The sequence below is a fragment of the Zootoca vivipara genome, chromosome 1 (assembly GCF_963506605.1).
Source record: "Zootoca vivipara chromosome 1, rZooViv1.1, whole genome shotgun sequence".
Lineage (NCBI taxonomy): Eukaryota > Metazoa > Chordata > Lepidosauria > Squamata > Lacertidae > Zootoca > Zootoca vivipara.
Window position 1 is genome coordinate 66676467 of NC_083276.1, and position 20139 is coordinate 66696605.

Here is a 20139-nt window from a genome sequence, read left to right on the forward strand (position 1 = left end):
CAGAGCACCATAACAAATGCAATTGATTTATGAAGAAGAAAACCCCATCCCACTTTCTGGAATCAACCCCTCAAAGAGAAATGGAAGTCCTTGAGCACAGCATCTCCCACTTTCAACAGGACAGACCACCCAAAAAGTATACCATGGTCCATGGGATAGGCAATGAGAAGTCCAGATCAATTAGCAAGAGCTAGACTGCACCCTCTCTCAACAAAGGCAGTTTCAGTTCGCAAGCCATGCCAAATAATGACTGAAATGGGTCTAGGTCAGGCATCCCTAAACTTCGGCCCTCCAGATGGTTTGGACTACAATTCCCATCTTCCCCGACCACTGGTCCTGTTAGCTAGGGATCATGGGAGTTGTAGGCCAAAACATCTGGAGGGCTGCAGTTTGGGGATGCCTGGTCTAGGTAATCTCTGCCATACAGGAATAATTACCGGTACATGCTTGAGCACCTTAACCCAAACAGGTTGCAGCCAGACAGGTCAATTAGTGTCAAAGGAGGCTTCCCCCTTCATCATTTCCACTTCGCTACTGCCCCCTTCAAGGCAACTAGCAGCACCATACCTTATCTGCTAAAGAGATGCATTTACCATTTGCTGGTTCCAACTATTCCCTCTCACACTGATAAAAGCCATGGGAAATGGTAAGCCAGACCTCTCTAAGCACTATCAGAAAGCAAGAACTGAAAGAGATTCAATGAACTGTCAGAAGGCCCTCAGAGTTAAGGAGTGTTGCCATCAAGTCCAAGAGCATAGCTATTTAAAAAGCCCCTGGCTGCTCCTGCCCCAATTTGCAACAGCAACAATAAAGACAAGAGGGGGAGGGGGGACAACAGTGGAGCACAAGCCCTCCTCCAGTTAGTTCTCAGGTGTTTGTGGCTACTTACTGAAACAGCAATTTTAACTCTAAGGTGCACTTTCATAGGAGTAAGGGGGGGGGAACAAAAACAAAACCACCTCCATCCAATCATGTACAGCAGGCATGGCCAAACTTGGCCCTCCAGCTGTTTGGGGACTACAATTCCCATCATCCCTGACCACTGGTCCTGTTAGCTAAGGATGATGGGAGTTGTAGTCCCAAAACAGCTGGAGGGCCAAGTTTGGCCATGCCTAATGTACAGTGTTTAAATCTGCTAGTAAGGACTATTTCTCTAGTAGTGCCATGACCAGATATTTGTGACACTGTCTGCACATCAAAACAACTCCATGGGGAGGAACTGCTTTAAGGTGTAGGGCCACCCTGTCTTCTTTTCCGCTGCCCCCTAAATAATCTGGGCAGAAGGTTACTTAGGCAGATCACATTCTTTGGCTTGGGTAACAATACAAAACAGAGCTTGAGGCTTAACACACACATTCTAAAACGTCCTTTATTCAGGCTATCCAAAAAAATCCCCATATGGCACTCACTGCGTGGTTTCTGCACCACTTGGAGCTGATGCAGTCACGGCAGGAATATAAAGACAAGTTTCCAGAAAGGGGTTTTAAAACCCAAAGTTCTACATTTGTAACAATGCTTCCAAGTCCCTGGCAAATCAAACTGGCCAAATCATCAGTAGAAGAATGAACACTCATTCTTGAAGGGCCTGGTGAAGGTAAAGGTGCAGCCCACTACTCTGTGCATAATAGGCAAAGAAACACCCATAGAACCAAATGTCGGGTGTCTCCTCAGAGTTCGGATACTCAATATCATAACAAGTCATATCAAATTGGTCATCCAATACCAATTCAAGAATTGGTAGTGTATATATTATGAATGTTTTGTGTTGCAGTGAGCCCTTTTGGCACAGACCTAGTTAAGCTATAGGATTCTTTTTTCCACAAATATCATCTTCCTGTGTATATTTGCAAAGCATTATAGCGGTTTCTTGCTTTTTTTTATTTTAAAAAAAAGCAATTCTGACTCGGACAAAAGTAAGGAAAAATGACACAGTTAAAATCTCAAGTAGTAGTTCTTGGAAACTGTATACCTTGCATTTTTATTTTTTTTTAGTACTGAGCCAAGGACATTCATGAAGGAAAAAACGAGCAAATACATGCTTAGTTGCCAAAAAAAGATGTTAAAAAGGGAAACAAACTCTCCTCACTGTTTTGATTGGCTTTACCCAAGTCTATACTTTTGTAGGTGGCAGAACCTGCAATTAGCAAGCATTACACATATAAAAGACATAAGAACTTACATGAGGTCAGGTCTGAAGCGATGCATAATTGCACATAAGGCAAGGCCACTCCTCCATGATGTAGTAAGGTCCATGACACTAACATTCCTGTATCCTTCTGTTTGTTTCTGACACCAGGTTAAAAGCTTGTTTGGCCTTATATCAGATTCTGAAACAGCAGATTTTTTTATTTAAAAAATGTATAGTCACTTGTCCAAAGCTACAAATCTCCCCTCCCCTCACCATTTATAGGATGTAAAAAGCACAATAACAAAACATGCATTTCATACCATGTCTTGAAAGCCCAATTGATCTTCTAATGGAGTCTGCTCTTTCTAGAGGGAATGGCTGAAGCTCATTTGTAATGTACAGATGCTTCACCTAAGGGAAGACACACCCCATAAAATACAATCTTTGCTATAACAACCCTGAAGTCTCAATCTGCTAATTATTCAGACTCAAAATAGGCCTGTTATACCAATGTTTTCCCATCAAGTAACATGAAAGGTTATCAAAATGCCTGACTCAAACCCGGAATATAAACCAGGAGCACCATGATGTAGAAAGCCTGATATGATCATCCTAATTGGATATCTCCAAATCTCTCAAATGTTTCGCTTATACAAACATTGCTTTATCTAGGGAATTGGAAGGTGAGTGACTTTACCTTTCTACAAAAGTCATTCATTCACAGAGCATAGCTAAGCATTCACACTACTTTATAGAGCTTGTGGGTTGTATTCAATGTTAGTCATATTCAGAGTAAACCCTCTGAAATTAGCAGACGTAACAAAGGTTCATTAATTTTATTTGGCCTGCTCTTGAGTAGAACTTAGCTGGAGACAGGCATTTCTCATGTACCCCAGCTTACCTGATGAGGCCGAACACAACTTGAGTTCAAATTTGGATAACGTGTTGCAGGATCAATGGTGTACTGGTCAAAGTTCTTAGTGATATTTTCAGGTGTTGTCTGAGGCAAGAGCCTATAAATGCTTTCTCTGGAAGGTAAAAACAAAAGGTTGCAAGTGTGTGTGTGTGCTTTCTATCTTACAGTGTTTTCTTTACCTTATGTGCTCCCTGCCTATATTTAGAATGTCGAACAAAATACTTGAACACATTGTCTAAATATGACTGGGGTGGGAACAACTGAGACAGACGTTAAGTATGTCTTCCTCAAGCAGGAAAATAGCTAGGAAAAAATAAATTACATCACCCAAGATCATATGGCTTTGAATTTTCCCCTTCACACAAAGAAGCAACTCCTTCAACCACAAAACAGCATCGGGTATAGATTCACCCAATCATTATTAGCCAGTGAAGATTCCAAGTACAATTGTACTATCTTTTTGTCATCCACAAACATGCTTTCTCAGCCCTTATATGCCCTTTCCCTAAGTCCATATTCTTGCCTTCATTACACAACACACAAAATGCCATCCTCTAATAAATCCTCAGCGGCTCTTTGATTCTTACTGACTTATTTAGTATTCTGCCCTTTAGTATCCAAAGACCTCAGGGCTCTTCACAACAGAAAAACACAAAGCCTGGTGAAGACATTCTTATTTAGACATGCCTACCCAGATGTTCATGATGCTTGTGAGAGTTTTTATTTGCCTTAGTTCGGTCTATTTTGGTTTTGACTTTCTGTGTGTTTTAAATTGTGGTTGCAATTTTTTTAAATGATGGTTTTACTGTTTCATCTTTTTTGTAAACCACTCTGAAGTCTTTCTACAATGAAGCAGTACATAAATTTTAATAAATAAATAAAATGGATCAACCCAGGCCCCAGGAAAATCAAAGTTTGCCTGGTTTCACTGTAATACATGGGAAGAACAAACAAGAGATGCCAACCTTTCTGCAAGGATATCGAGTGGATGGTTTCCTTGGGCCCAACTTTTCACCATCCACGCTGTGTCAAACGCAGCCAGGAACCCTCTTGCACAACCAGTTCCCATGGGCCAGAACGGCTGTGAAATAACATCAACATATTAGATGACATCTAACATCATGATTGTTCTGAAATGACTACACAGCTATTACTGTGTTCTTCAGAATAGTAGAAAACTGTTCTTAAGATATTTCAAATCAGCAACTCCACCATAGTGGCATAAAACATTTAATCAATATGTCCCCATATGTGGTGACTGGTTAAAGCAGGCTTCCTCAACCTCGGCCCTCCAGATGTTTTGAGACTACAATTCCCATCATCCCTGACCACTGGGTCCTGCTAGCTAGGGATCATGGGAGTTGTAGGCCAAAAACATCTGGAGGGCGGGGGTCAAGCATGGGTTAAAGTATCCATTTACAAGACACATATGATGTCATCCTGCCAAGTGGAAAAGACAAATTCCCACAGAATGCAGTGGAGTTAGTAAAAAGTTCTAAATCCACAGGGCCTATATCCATTTGCTGGGAGAATGTAAGGGATTCCACCGATGTGAGCTAACATGTCTAAATCAAACCTATTGTTTTTCGTTGTAGCCTGAACAGGCAAAATTCAAATCCTACTTCTGTTCTCTTCGGAACAATGGAGCCTCTCCAATGTTGCAGCTCTGCTGGCGAAACAAACTTCCATGTGCATGATGGAGCCTCCTTCTCCTCTCTTTTCCCCACTCCCCCAATCAGCTCTGGAGAGTTGGGGGAACTTCCAGAGCAGATTTGGGGGCACATGGAGATAAGGAGAGGAAACTGAAGCCGCATTGGGTCAGCAGAACTATATGTGTGTGAAGCATTGGATATAACCCAATGAAGTTAAAGATCTTGTGTTCCATATTATTTAAAATTAACAAACTCACTATGATTTGGTGCAAGCCATGGTATTTACATAAGATCCTGGAACTCCAGCTTTTAAATAAAAAATAAATTTCGAGCTCTCATGGCTGCACAGCTTTGAACATGTAACTGCTAAAATCTCCAAGGTGTTCCATGGTATCAAAGAAGCCACCTGCCTAAACTTTTTTTTAAAGAAGGGGTGACAACGACACACTACCTCTAGTAAACTGTCTCCAACAAGAGCAACCAACAGCTGGTGTCTGTGTCTCTCTCGTATTAATGCAGCATTTTCAGAGGCATACATGGAAGTAAAATCAAACATGGCTACATCTGGTTGACCGTAGTGATTAATTGCAAAATCCAAGGCAGGCAATTGGTAATCAGTTGCGAAATCAGCAGCTTCTCTTGCGTAGGACAGCAGATTGTCTTGGTCTACATTTTCCCCACAGAGTAGCATTTCAGTATCAATATAATCCTACATTGAAAGACAAAACTTTATCATTAGAGATCTTTGGATGTTCGCACGAGTGCTACACAAAAAAGATTATGATATTCTACATGGGAAAAACTGAAGTTTTGATGAGATTCAGGTTATATTCTGACTTCTTTCTTTTAGCAATGTATTTATCTTATGTATTTATCTTATGTTACTCAGTATATTTAAGTCAAGTTTAAGTCATGATCTGGCTTTCATGCAATACTAGATTAAACAATTGCTTAAGCAGAAATTGCTGTCATGCTACCTGGGGATAAAACATGGTTGGGCTTAGTTATGTCTGAACCTGACCCCATTGTGTGTCTCATGCCAAATAAACCATGAGCTTGGAGCCAAAGTTTGATCTCAGCTTACCACTCATGATTTGTCTGGGGAAAGCAGAATACAAGGCTTGGATTGGATGTAATGCTAGGCCAAACCATGGCTTAGCCCTGTGGAGCTCAGCAGCAGTAGCAGAACTGGGGGAGGAGTGCTGTGGTCATAATCACCCCCCTGGAAACCTGCATGTATGTTTATTCACACCAAATCCAGGTGAAGGGATTGAAGGTAAGATCCGATTCACCCATCAGCTGATGAGAGAATGGAAGTGTGCTTTTGAATGATCTCTACTCTATGCTTCTCCTTCAAACCACCATGATTCGAAGGAGAAAATTCAGGGTACTTGATAGTGTGCTGCAATCCACCCATCAGCTGATGGACTGGTGGGAGCTCACTATGCTGGATCCAAGGAACAACTGGGAGCTTTGAGCTTGTTCCTTTAAAGTCCTACACACTCACGTATAGTGGCAGGTATAGGGCAGGTGGGTGGGGCTTCCTGAAAATAGCCTGGTGGAACACATTTGGTCTGCAGGATGTAAGTTCAACACTCCTGGGGTAATACAAAGTGTGAGTGATACTTATATATTTAAAGGTTTATTGGATTGGGATTATTACATGGTTTATTGGGTTGGATACAAGCCAAGTGCATGCTCCTTCCCCACCTCTCCTCTTGTGCCCCTGGGGTAAGTGTAGCTACCTTTCTTAAACCACAGCTGCCTGTGACATCTGAAGAAGGAAACTGTGGTTTATAGGCTCCCTCCAAACTAGCATATGATAGAAAGGCCTTAACCCACATTTGAATACCTACATCGATTATGACGCCCTTCTCCAGAAGGCTCTGCTTTTTTGCAGTCATCACAAAATAGTGGGTGCTATCTTTATAGTAAACAATATTCTCCAGGTCAATTCCTAGGGAAGAAAGATATTTCACACACAAAGTACCAGAAACGCAATACATTCAACAAATGACTGTTTAAAACCATAATTAAAATCAGCAGTGGTTAAGAGCTTGCAAACAAATGTCATGCTATTACAAATGTACAATCTGCACAAGCATATCAGTTTGCCAGAGGAAACAATTCTCTTCCCTCTCCTCATGCTCTGCTGTGTGTGTGTGTGGGGGGGGGGTGTTCTCTTGAACCCTTTGGAGCCAAATTTTGCAGGAGCACAGAAAGATATGAGGAAAAGCCCCACGGTGCAAGCCCTTGCACATTGCTTCTGCTCACAATATTTGTAGGTGACTCCCACCTTATACATTCTCTTAGAAAATATTAATTACAAAGCCATAGATACCTCCCTGGGAAGGGAGTTCTAAACATGTGGGGACACCACCAAAAAGGTTCTGCCCCTGGCACCTGTTGATCCAACAGATCTTACTTGCATACCAAACAACAGGTTCTCAGGTTCTGAATTTCAGCCAGGCTTATAGCTGTGCAAATTTCTCCTTTATCTACTCAACATTTGGCACAAACCTGTTCCCTTATTTTAGGAGCACAGAACAGTTGTAATGATTTGTTTACCTCAAAACTCCAATGCAGCTGGATCACACCCAAATTGTATCCATCTCATGTTTATTTCAAAGTACTGTATACTGTGAATTAGCTCCTGTGCAGCTAATCAGCATGGTTTTCCAGTTGTGTATTTTAATAGCTTTTATAAAGGTCATCAAAAAAATGGTCTACACTTCTACTTAGCTCTAACTGGTTTGAATTTGCTCACATCTACTATGCTCCTAATTGTACATTTGATAAATGTCTACAGTGATGCCAAAAATGAGTATGTGTAACTGAGATATATTTACAACAGCAGCCACAGCAACAACAAGAGACTTCCTCTTGGTTCCTAAACTCGTTTTCACAGGAAGTTGATATTGCGAAAGTACATTGGGCTGAAAGATGGCCAGACCCAGTTCAAAACCGGTCAGTCGTGGATCATTTTTCTTGAACTCTCAGAGTTAACATGGAAGTCCAGCAGCATATAGCTAATCATATAACAAGAAAAACAACAAGAAGAAGCCATAAAACACTGGCTAAATTTCATGCGCACCACAGGCCTTAGGTACTCAGGAAAAAAATCTGTGCTATTGAAAATATTTGTATACACTTTAAGAAAAAAAAACATTACAAAACTTCATGTAAGAGATCCAACTGGGGAAGGAAAAGGTTAAATATATCTGCTTTCAGTAGTCTGAAATCAAGTAATCGCCATCACTCAGTTTAGTAACTGGTACAGAGCTGCTAGTGAGCTGGTTCACTTATTATTCTTTATTTTCCTTTGCCATGGAGGGGAAAAAAAGACCAGATAACCCACCTGTGTCTTCTTTCAGATCTTGGAAGAATTTTTGATTGAAGATGAAAGCAACACCACTGATCTCCTCCACCTTAGCTTCTGCTGTTGTATTTCTGTTTATAAAGTTGGCAGTGATTGCAATCGCCAGCTTTCCACGAAATTCTTTCCTCCTAAAGCCTTGTACAGAAAAGCAACGAAACCATCATTCGTCTGCTGCTCAGCTCTAACCAAAGTATTTTCATAAGTTTAAGATGTAAAGCATCTCACAGTACAATTTTTAAATTAGCCATTTGTTCAACTGTTAGCTAATAATTGTAAAAATACAAACTTTTGGCAGTATTGGTTGATAGTTCTCAGTCCAAGATTATGTCTTTCTGGTACCTGTCTGGAAAAAAGCTCACCCCCCACCCCAAATATTGTTTTTGAGGATCATAAATTAACATCAACTCCTACAGTGTTGCTACTGTGCACACTTTCCTCATTCAATTATCCCAGCCAAATTCTGATTCATTGTATAATAATATCCTGCTTCAACTATTTCAAGTTCCTCCTTTCTGCTTCCCTGTTACCTGTTTATTAGTTGAAACCACACCTGCTGCAAAGTAGTTGCCTTATCACCCAAGGCAGATTCCTCATGTTAGTCATCTTGCCAAACCTCAATTCCTCTCCTTTTCCACCACAGGCACATTTTCATCTTTCAAAGCCTTTGTAAACGTTGTACTTACAACCCACTTAACAGCCAGGATGGGGATCCTGTGGCCCTCAAGACATTGCTTGACTACAATTCCCATCATTCCTGGTCATTGGTCATAGTGGCTGGGAGTGATGGGAACTGGAGCCTGACAACATCTGCAGGTCGACAGCTTCCCCTTTCCTGCTTAACTTTTTATGCATCCATTTCTGTCCATTTTCTTTCTTTCTTCCATCCTCCGCCTTGAAACCAGCCCTGTCTATCTTCCTTTGCTTCCGCATAACCCCATATAACATGGGTGCTGATGGGAGTTTTTTCCCTTAAAAGTAAGAGCCACATGGAGAGTGATTTTCAGGCGGGAAGACAGGGAATAAATCTCTTCTCCATGTTGCAGTCCTAATGTCCACATTCAGCTTTAATTTTAAAAACCACTGATGCTGTGGACCAGATATGCAATGTAATGTGCATCAGCCCCAATAAAAGGAGTCATGTTTCCCATGACACGGGGACCCAAACTTCTCATGGTGTTCACCTGCATAGTTCTTACCCCTGTCCCAAGTGTTTTTGGTTTTTGGAATGAATAACAACGCCTCAACAGAGTTGCCTGGCTCCCTTACTGGTTGCCCACACAAAATGCACCCCCCATCTGGTTTCTCATCAGTGGGGAGGGAAGTTACATGGACCACACCATACAACAAAGCCTCATGAGTCACTTGGGCTTAAGAACCCCTTAGAACTATTCAACAGGTTCAGTGCACCAATGTTTCCAAAGTGTATAAAAGGGCAGAGAGGAGACACACGTTCTCAAAATGAAACAGGCATGCACCAGGGTCCCATAATCCCCCCCATGGCATCTATTCCCATTGCCTTTGGTGTTTCACTGGTATTTGCCACAGAAAGTTGTTCCTCCTGATTCTTGTCTTTTGACCCACTCAGTTCTCAACCCTATTCCTCAGTAGAAGTATCAATGTTCCTCCTTAGTTGAGCTGCACATGTAGCTGTATTGTGCCTGAGTGCATACCATCTCCCAGCAGAAGAATCATTCGGTTAACTGCTAACATGCAGTCTAATATTACTTGAAAAGCGAAATTTTAAAAAATCACCTAATTAAGTCCAATGGGAGTACATACTTAACTAGGTTGGTTCATGTGATATGGCTAGCAAGAACTGCTCAACTAATGTCTCATTGAGAGAAGCCGACTCAGAGGGCTGGAATTTTCCCTAATTATTATTTTGCAGCTATTGCAACAGAATATTCCTTTCCTTTGGCTGTTTCTTCTTCCTCAAATCCTTGCCCTAAGTGACTGTTCTTAAAATCATATCTTCCTAATTATTCCTTCAGACATCTTCATCGGATCCCTAGCAGGCACTGAAGGTGATGATTATTTTGAATACACGTGGCCTATAACACAAAATGTAGGCCATTGTTGACTTTTCTGTGCAGGTGCCATTCCTGATAAAAGCATGAAACCTTTTTGTTAGGTATTATTCCACAATGTAAAAAAAAAAAAAAATCCACAAGCACAATGTGATACACTACTGTTATTGTATTTTATATTTGTGTTTTAACTTGGTTTTTAATGCCACATTTTATAAACATTGTTAGCTGCTCTGGTTCTGTTTGGGGCAAGTGGAATAAAAGCAATATATATGACAGTAAAATGACTTTTAAAAGCAAGAATGTAACCTTTCTGTAAAAAAGCAAACAAAGCAGTACAGTGGTACCTCCGGTTGCAGATGAGATCCGTTCCGGAGCTCCAGTCGGATCCTGAGGTTTTTCAAACTGGAGGTGCCTGTTCTGTGCATGTGCGTGGCACGGTAGAGCGCTTCTGCACATGCGCGCGCGGCGAAACCTGGAAAAATACTTCTGGGTTTGCCGCATGCGTATCCCAAAGGATACGTAACCAGAGGTGTGCATAAATAGAGGTACCACTGTAATTTAAAACCAGTCATTATCCCATTCTACTGCCATTCCTGTAATAAGAAAACAAGCAGGCATTTTGCTACAACTTTTACAACATACCTTCCAAGCTGTTTCTGCGGCCGTCGGCACCAATAACGACATCAAATTCATATTCTGACAAAGGATGATCCATTGGGAGAAATTCAGCACGCCAACCTATTTCTGAAAGGAGTAGGTCAGTCAGCCACACAAGTGGTCAAACAGTGGGGTAATTCAAACTGCATTGTCAACACCTTTGGGCTCCATGTATCAGCTCCAAGCAACACTTGAGAGAAGTCCATGTAAAGACTGTACAGCAGGGCCAGCCCTATCATGAGGTAAACTGAGGCAATTACCTCAGGTAGCAAGAGGGCAGCATATTTAAACCCCAGCTCACATTCCTATTGTCACTGCCTGTTGCTCTGAGGAAAGGGGCCCTTCCACAGAGTGAGGCATACTAGGTTAGGTGGTCCATGGAAGCTAAACATTTTTTAAAGAAAGTTAAAAGTTGCTAAAATAAAATTAATCTTTCAACTAATTTTGAAAGAGAATTTCTAACCGTGGAAGCAAAACCAAGGCAGTGCAAGCAACCCTATTGCCCAGAAAGCTTTGCTCCAGGCATCCTTGAACTTGTTGGAGAAAACACTCAAACTCCACCCAAGGAAACTGAACTGAAGTTTATTTGGCATAAGGTACAGTATAGCCAAAATGCCAATAGAAAGAGACCAAATATATTTAAATTAAAGGCGCTCACTCACACCAAGCAGAATACCCAATTCCTTAAGGTTTAAACTGATCGCCTTATTTCTGTGCAATACTTTTCTTAACGAAAGTCATGCCGTACTTTGATTTTCTTGATCTTCAGGCGGTTCCAAAACTTTCACGAATTCTAAATTCACATGGATTTCAACTCCCAACATAAGTGCAACCTTGAAGAGGATGAGCTGAAGCTGCCTAATGCCTGCAAAAGAGAAACGAAATGGTTATTTTAGGATATGCATTAGTCAACATTTGAACATGGATTCATCGCAGTGGCAGATATACTTGTTTCCTAATACAATGAAGGCCTTCAGAAACAAAAGCACTCCAATGTTGCTATTTTCAGTTTAGCTAACTGATCTGCTAATTCATGGTTTTCTTTTTATCAAGAATTAGGAATGGTTTCGGATGGCCAACTAACTTGCGTATCTATGCAAACGCCATACTACAAACTCATTTATTTATTTTTAAGTATCCTGGATAACTTTTTACCAGCAGCATAAAAGGATACAAGGAATCCACGACTGTATACAAATCTAAGCAACTGCAATACATTCGGATTTCATCTCTCTCACACAGAGAAAGAGAAATTTAACTAGAATCATTATATCTTTTTTTTAAAAAAAAAAATTTAATCCATGCTGATTACAACTCACTAGCTCTCTCGGCTTATTTCGGTGTCTGTCTCTCTCTGTGTGTGTGCTTAAGAAACAGAAAAAAAGGTAGCTAACTTCTTTCAGTCCAACAGCCACAAACCAGCAGTGGCCACGGCAAAAGTGAGCATGGACACTCCACACCAACTCTCTCTCACACACAGCTATCTGATTTATCCATTGTTTTAGTTTTTGTGAGCTGCCTTGAGCTGAGGCTGTAGAGGAAAGATGGAATATAAATAAATAAATAATAAAATGTAAATTTGAAAGATGAGGGCTGTCAACTTAACCTTCTTGAAAATTTGAAGAAATATGTTGCCGTTCAATTTATACAAAACTTGCTAAAAAAAAAAAATACGGGTAGGGAACACCTGCTAGAAGGAGTGGGTTGCCATGTTCCATTATCTATATACTGAAACATTTCTTTCATCTTCTTCCAAAAATACCCAGCATGAGCTGTTTCCTACAGTGGATACTGGCTTCATCGGTTAAATCTGTTTTGATATACTGGTATACCATATCAGGAGAAGAGCTACAACCCTGCACAAGCTCAAATGAATTCAACAGAACGTGTCTGCACACAGCTGTGTAATGAGCTACAGCCAATATTCCTGCCGTGTAGCTGGAGAAGTATTCACACTGAACTTTCGTGCAATGTCCATTCTTAGTGGATGATACTTACTAATGTGATCAATGGATCCTCCACAGAACTTTCCATAGAATTTCTTTGCTCCTAGGCTTCGAAGATCATTAATAGTAAAAGGCCAGAGGTGAAGAACATTGTTTCTTGAGAAAGTGTCTCGTTTCTCCACAACGACAACTTTGGCTCCTAGAAAGGCAAGTTCTATGGCAGTCCGCAAACCACAGGGTCCACCACCAACAATCAAACACTGGAGGAGGAAACAGAGAAGTTGAATATATTAAGATATGTGAAAATATTTTATACATGTTTTGATACGATTTTATTTCATGATGTTCCACAATCAGGAGATGACTTTGAGAAATCTTCTCATACATTCAGTCCAAAACAAACTGAACCAGAAATTGGTCCATCAATTCCGAGTTGTGTTCTTGGACTCAGCCTTTCCACTGAGTTCCATGATGAAATAAATGTGGGATATAAATGTCCCAAAATGCAAAGCAGTTCTTAGGCTTGGCTTAATTCTAGAAATCTTTCTAGGCTCTCCTTTTCAGAGCAAGGGTATCAGCTTCTATTATAAGATGGTAGCAAATGACTCAGTTATATGGATGAACAAGGCTGAGTCCAGGATGCCATCAAGACTGGGAAAAGCAGGACAGCTGGCAGGAGTTTAGGAAGTTGTTGCAGTAAACTCTTTCTGATTAACATGAGAACTCCAAGTTAATGCATTTGCAGCTTAACAGTGGTACACAGTATTTCGTTGAACTCAACAAATGCATACCATAAATGGTTTCATCCACTTTGAGTCCCCAAGCAAACAAAGATCTATGTATATAAACAATGGCAGTTACCAAAAGCGACTCATTCAAACATAGGCCTGCCAGTGAATAAAGTCTTCATCCCTCCAGACAAGAGGAAAAGCCCCACCTATTTGCTCCAAAGCACTTCAGGCAGAAAACCTTTTAAAGCCATAATCTGGGGTTACCATCTAGCAACGTATTTATCTTTGCTTCAAATGTATTTGCTCTTTGATTTATTTGTGAAGATCTCCTATTGAAGCACAGTTTACACATGGCAATGTAGCACTGATATTTAAATATTCTAGAGACAAAGCAGCAGGGCTCTTGACAACACTGAATTCAGTAGTGTTTAGACTTTTACCTATATTAAATTATGAAAAGGACAGAACAAGAATGGGGAAAGGAGGAAAGAAGCCAAGCCACTTAGAACTCAGGTTACATAAGGAAATAAATGTAACCACTGAACTGTGCTTTTTAGAAACTTCTGGACTACGCTAAAAAAACCAGACTTCCTCTTTTAATCCCAGCTGGGTCCACTCACAAGTAGTGGTAGGGTAGAGATAAAATGCCAACGCAACCCGCAAAAAGCAGAACAGCTGCTAGACAAAGGATCCCCTCCAGCACCATTCCTAGGATCTGTGCATGCAGCCTTCTGGTTCCTAGTGGCTTCGACCAACAGCTTGGGGTGGGAATGAATTTTGGCTTCAGCGCTTGCTTCTGGCTGAAGAGTTTGCCTCCCACCAGTTCACTCACTTCTGCTTGCTGGGTTGGAATTCAGAGAAGAGAAAGGCATTTTAAGAATGGCTTTGAAAACTACCTGCTGGCTTTTAAATTATGGTTATATTTATGCTATTGGCATACCCAAGCCAGCTGGAGGGCGCTAGGTTTCCATCTCTGGTCGACAAAGCCCAGCCACATGTTAGTCACAACTAGACACAAGTCCAGTTCAAGTGTTGCCATGTGTGGCTCAGTAACTGCATGAACGGGGCAGTTGGTGCAAACAACCGAGCTCTGCACTCCTCCACTCCATGTTCATCATTGTTTCCATCATCTGTCAACTCACTGAGGACAACCGTGTGGCATGGGAAGACTTGAGAAGACTCCCGACCCCCATTTCAGGATTCTGGAAAAGCAGTGTTCTAAAATGCTTAGATCTGACACGCACAGAAGGCTTCCTGCTTCAGAAGGTCACCTTTCACAAGTTGGCCCATGAGGTGACAGAAAATATAACATTGCAGGGAAGAGTTAGCATACTCATCCCCATTGCTTCCCCAACCTACATGTTTGCCGAGCACAACAAAGGTAATACACCAATACTGAAGAGGCAATACGGAATCCAATTTGTTACTCATTTGTAGTGACTGCTATGTATTCAGCTATTTACTGGTAGTTTCTTTCTCTGATGTGGTTATAAATGGTATACTGATGATTTCCTTGTGTATTTTAAGTGTATATTGTTCAACACTTAGATATTATTTGAGTAAGATTAGAAATAATCCAAAATAAAATAAGTAATTCATTTCAATTCAATGTATTTCTTAACGCAGGTTAGTAAAAGGGAGGCAAAAACAGAGGATCTAATTTTTGATTTGAAGTCAGGGAAAACAAAAAGAAACAGAATTCACTGATTTCAGCTGAACTTAGTACTCACAAGCCCTAACTATTTCTACCGACTTATAATCTTCATTGGATAATCGCTCAGATAATCGCCCCCATACTTACTCTATGAAAAACCCCAAATTGTCAAATTGCCAATTTCCTATGATACTAGGGTTGCCAAAGTGAAAAGTCGTTGAGCTTCCCCCCCCCCAAATAAGCAAACAAATTAGCTCCTATAGAGCTTTTTGCATATATGGTGTTCAAAACCCATTATATGATTCCCAAGGGACACTGGGAGATGAGAGATGCTCTGCAAAAGCTGTCATCACCATGCATCCTCCTCCCTCAAGTCCTCCTGCATGTGCCAGAGAACTAAAGAGGTTTCCCCATCTTGCTGGGGTTTAAAAATATATAAATTGCTCAACCTTCCAGAGCTGATTTAGAGGGTACAGAGGAGGAGAGGAGAGGAAAGGTGGCATTGTTTCTCTACAATCGCCCTCTTTATAGGAGAGAACTACAGATGTCAAGCATGTCAGAGGCTGTGCCTCAAGAGAACAAGAGCTGGGTCTGAATGAAAACTGTTACCCAATGGCTATCCATAGTGGTCTAGACATGATAGTCTCCTACTCCCCTGCAGGTATTTGAATATTCCAGTTTCATATAAATCCATAATTTGATATACAGTACAAAGCTAAGCATCCTGAAAATCTAATATTTTATTTTGGAATGCAGGTTCCCAATCCTCATAGACTGCAAAGGTAAGTTTGAAACTATGTTGATTAATATTTTTATAATTAACATTTGCATTGCTGAACCTCCTTATTTCCCTTGGGGAAAACCTTGCATTTTGCTGTTAATTTAGAAACCACTACCCAGAATGAAGCATGCATGCACAATCAAGCCTATTGTAAGCTTCCACACAATTGTGTCCCTTCACCCACAGCAGGCTTTTTGCTCTAGTGGAGTTTTCAGAGAATGGAAGCAAAAGCATTGCATTCTCAAAGGCATTGTATTCTCAAAAGTTGTATCATTTGATACAACTTTTATTGCATGATGGTAGAATACAGAAATTTGGGCAAACGCTTTCTGGAGAGGCTTCCAGCATAAGTACACAGCACCATCACAATAAAAGGCAATTACTTCACAGGATAAATTGAGACTTCCATGGAATTAATCCAATTTGTTTCCAATGAACAGCAGCTGCTACAGCAACTAAAAAGGAGGCAGTTGAGCAATGCTTCAGTGAGAAGTCTCTAACCTCTGCCCTACCAGAGAGCTTTTTCATACTTTAACCCTATATGTAGAAATTGAAGAATTTTTGGCAAAAGTCTCTTCCAAAAGATTAATAAGACTTACTGTTCCTTCAGCTGGTGCTTCTATTTTAGAACCTAAGCCAATCGGTGGCAGACTGAATTATCATGAGTGAACTAAAATCCAATATAATTACTTAATATAATGAGAGAGATAATTCAAGAATCTATTTTTTTAAAACTTTTAAATATTCCTAATACCAGCTGTACATCAATTTTTCTTTGAAACACAATCAAACAAAAACAAACCTAACCAGATTCATAAACACATAACAGTGTTTGAATACTAGTTAGGGTATCAGACAACAATCATTTACGTTCATAACCCTATTGAAAGAAAGAAATCAATGAATCTGTTTCACACATTTGCAACTTGTTTGATACTTTATAAGACCTTTCCTGCCTGGACAGGAAGCAACCTTGTTGCTTGGAGATAAATGCAAGCAACTACTACCGTACATACGCCAGGGGCCCCCAAACTTAACAGGCTTCGGGCCGGTTCCTCTGGCGCCAATCACGCGGTGGGCCGGAGGGCGGGGGAATGCGCTCCCATACGTGCATGGACTTGCTTTTTCTGGTGCGGGGTGCCGTCGGAAATGGCTTCTGAGCATGCGTAGACGTCATTTCTGGTGCACTTCTGGGTTGGTGCAGCACTGAAAATAGCTTGTGCGTGTGCGCACAAGCTATTTATGGCGCTGCGCCGACCCGGAGATGGGCAACCACACTGTGGTGCACCGGTAAGAGCGGGCGGTGGCTGGGGTCATCAGGGGCTGCACAATTGGCTCGCGCAGGCCACATCCAGCCTCCGGGCCTTAGTTTGGAGACCCCTGACATAGGCCAAAATCACTAGCAGCATACCTCTTTATGACTCTCATTTACAGGTACAGGTATGTCATGGGCATTGGGTGGAATCCAACATCACACTACCGCAAATGTTCTATCTGCACAAGTGTATCAGTTTTCCAGGCCCAACAGCAACACCCCTTGCATGCTGTTCTGGGGAAGTTCTCCTGGACAACCCCACCCCCCAGCCAATTTAAGGAGGTGCAAGTGAATGGGAGAAAGAGAGGGGTGAATCCCCACAAGGGCTTCTGCTGACAGGGTTCATTAGGTGAATCCCACCCACAGAATTTTAAACATTATCCTCTCACACAAGGAAACAAATGTGATAAACTGAGCCACCAAGGGGGGGTGGATCAGAATTCCACAATACTACCTTTAATTTACTCTAACAACATGTCCAGGCTATAAAGGTGTTCACACAGTATACAACCAGTAGAATTAGTATTGCAACTACTGTACAGTATATGCATTTCAAAATGGGAAGTATAGAAGAGTAGCATGGCTAATTCAGAGAACTAAAGTAACATTAAGGGAAAGCTTTGGCTGAGCAAGAAGCAGCATCTATGTAACAAGAACACTAGCACGGATAGGTTTCTGTCACAGTTGTTCAACAGAATCTGTGATCTGGACCTTGTGTGAATTCTCTCCACCACAAGAATGGGTTTTCAAAGCTCTACTGCAAGACCGTCCAAAATACTAGTTAGAATAAGTTAAACGTTACAAAATAACAAAGCAACACATTGCAAACAAGCAATGTGGTTCAGTCCTCTATGCAGTTCAGTAAACTTTCCTCTCTCTGGTCCCTGAGAGAGACCCCAACCTTCTTCAGAACCTTTGAGCAACCACTGCTGCTGCAGCTACTACATCTCCAACAAGCACACACAGCTTCTTAACTTTCAGCTTCCTGCTGTGCAAGCTCTACACTTCCTGCTTCCAAGTCATCAGATAGCTTAACTCATTGTACACAACATATGTAGTAGCACTGAAACTCTTACATCACATAGGTGTGCAGAAGCAAAGTCATTTTTTGTGACAAGACTACTTAAAGTGGCATAAGAAATGCTGAGGCAGGTCGGAAAAGTTTAAATCAAAGACTGGCACTAGTTATTACAACATCCTTTGCCTTCAAGAAAATGACTGGACACAGAGAGGGAAAGCCTGTCAAAAGGGTTAAGGAAAACAGAGCAATAATAGTTTCACTAGTGAATCGCTTTTCAGCCTTTGAGCTAAGGTCAAGTGCTGTGAATTCTCATACAGTACTTGACATGGATGCTACTGATGGAGAACATACTTTGAACATGAAAAAGAAGTAGACGTTTTACAGAAGTAACAGCTCTGCTTCATTGAAACCCTTCTCTAACTTTCTATTTCTATCCAAAACAACTCCACCTGATTCCTAAGCATATTTATTTATTTAAAAAAATCACTTTCTGCCATAAATATAATGTGGCCCATTCTTTGGAAGGGAAACACTTACCATACAAGAGGTTTCGACATGTTGCCATAGGAAGAAACACAACTCAGATCTAAATCATGGTTTATATATGATCATGAGTGAGCCTGAGTTCTACTCTATGCACTAGGAGAGAAAGTTTCTGCTTTTACATTGGTACAAACCACAGTTACTTATTTTCAGTGGACTCAAGGAACTATAGTTTGTTCTAACCACAATTTTAAACCTTGTTTTAACTATTGGTCCAGCAAGAAACTTCCCTCATCATTTACTCATTACAATCAAGACAAACTGCATTTACCCCCCTCCCCAGTCTCAAAGTTTCCCCCCACATGATTCATTGCTGTCCCATCTCCACTATTGAGTTCTCATTCATCACCTGACCTTGCTGTGTCTCCCTTCTAGAAAGAATGTGTTTTCTATGTAACACCTGATAGAAGGTGTTTTGATGTTCTAAAATCAATCCCACTTATTCCATTTATTTTCTTAAAAAAACAAAACCCTGAAAAAAAGTTAGCTAAACTGTCTCACAGAATCAGAGTTGGAAGGATATAAATTATATACCGGTACTTACAAAGCATCTGTACTATGCATGATCTGCAGTGGTTTCATTATGCAATAATCAAATGCCAGAAAAAACTGCTCTTCCTGATGTAATTTAACATAATTTAATGCTTTAAAACAATATGTACCAAGAGTCTAATACATCACTCCATTTTCAGAAAATTGAGTTTCCTATGTATCCTTTCATCACTGATACTTCTCAAAACTAGCCCCTTAAAAAACAAACACCCTAATGCATGAAAACTAAGCCACAAGCCAATCTAAACACAAAAAAATGAACGTGGTGTGATTTTGTCTTTCTGCAAACATTTTTGTTCAAATGACTTAACAGCCTTTCTATCTACCAACCGCCACAAAAGAAAATATATAAAGATACAGAGCAAAAGGTGTGCTTAGATAATCTCAGTTATAAAGACCAGTCATACCAAGATCTCAGTTATAAACCAACTGTAAAGTCCAATCATACCAACATCTCTCAAACAAGTCTCTTTTTAACAGTGTGCTGCTAGATTTGAATCATGACCTAAAAAGTTACCAAGACATTATCCTACCAAGGCCAGAAATGCTTCAATTTATATTTTCATTTCCTTGTAAGAATCAGTCTCAAACTTGATTCAAAGCATTGCTGAGACAGGTCATTCTCTAGTTGGCTATGACGGTGGTTTGTGGCACCAGTGTGTCGCAACACCCTGGGGTGCCTTGAATGATGGTGAGGGGTGCCATAGGCCAGCGTTTCTCAACCGCTGTTCCGCGGCACACTAGTGTGCCGCGAGACGCTGGCTGGTGTGCCGCGACATGCGGCGACGAGAAGGGCGATTTGCATTGTCACGTGCCTGGCGGCCGCCAATATAC

General features: G+C 40.9%; 1 protein-coding gene across 5 annotated transcripts in view; it reads right to left on the reverse strand.

The window, feature by feature from the left end:
• MICAL2 (microtubule associated monooxygenase, calponin and LIM domain containing 2) overlaps positions 1-20139 on the reverse strand; it is a 142503-nt gene that overhangs the window by 84395 nt on the left and 37969 nt on the right. For all 5 annotated transcript variants that reach the window (XR_009557726.1, XM_035118905.2, XM_060275628.1 and 2 more), the window contains exons 3-12: positions 12761-12968; positions 11511-11627; positions 10748-10849; positions 8055-8210; positions 6553-6653; positions 5148-5405; positions 4010-4125; positions 3030-3156; positions 2449-2539; positions 2180-2327 (exon numbers count right to left, since the gene is read on the reverse strand). Coding sequence is in view for 4 of the 5 variants with exons in the window: in XM_035118905.2 (XP_034974796.2) it covers positions 2180-2327; positions 2449-2539; positions 3030-3156; positions 4010-4125; positions 5148-5405; positions 6553-6653; positions 8055-8210; positions 10748-10849; positions 11511-11627; positions 12761-12968 (1424 nt within the window). In the remaining variant the exon portion in view is untranslated. The remainder of the gene's footprint in view (positions 1-2179; positions 2328-2448; positions 2540-3029; positions 3157-4009; positions 4126-5147; positions 5406-6552; positions 6654-8054; positions 8211-10747; positions 10850-11510; positions 11628-12760; positions 12969-20139) is intronic.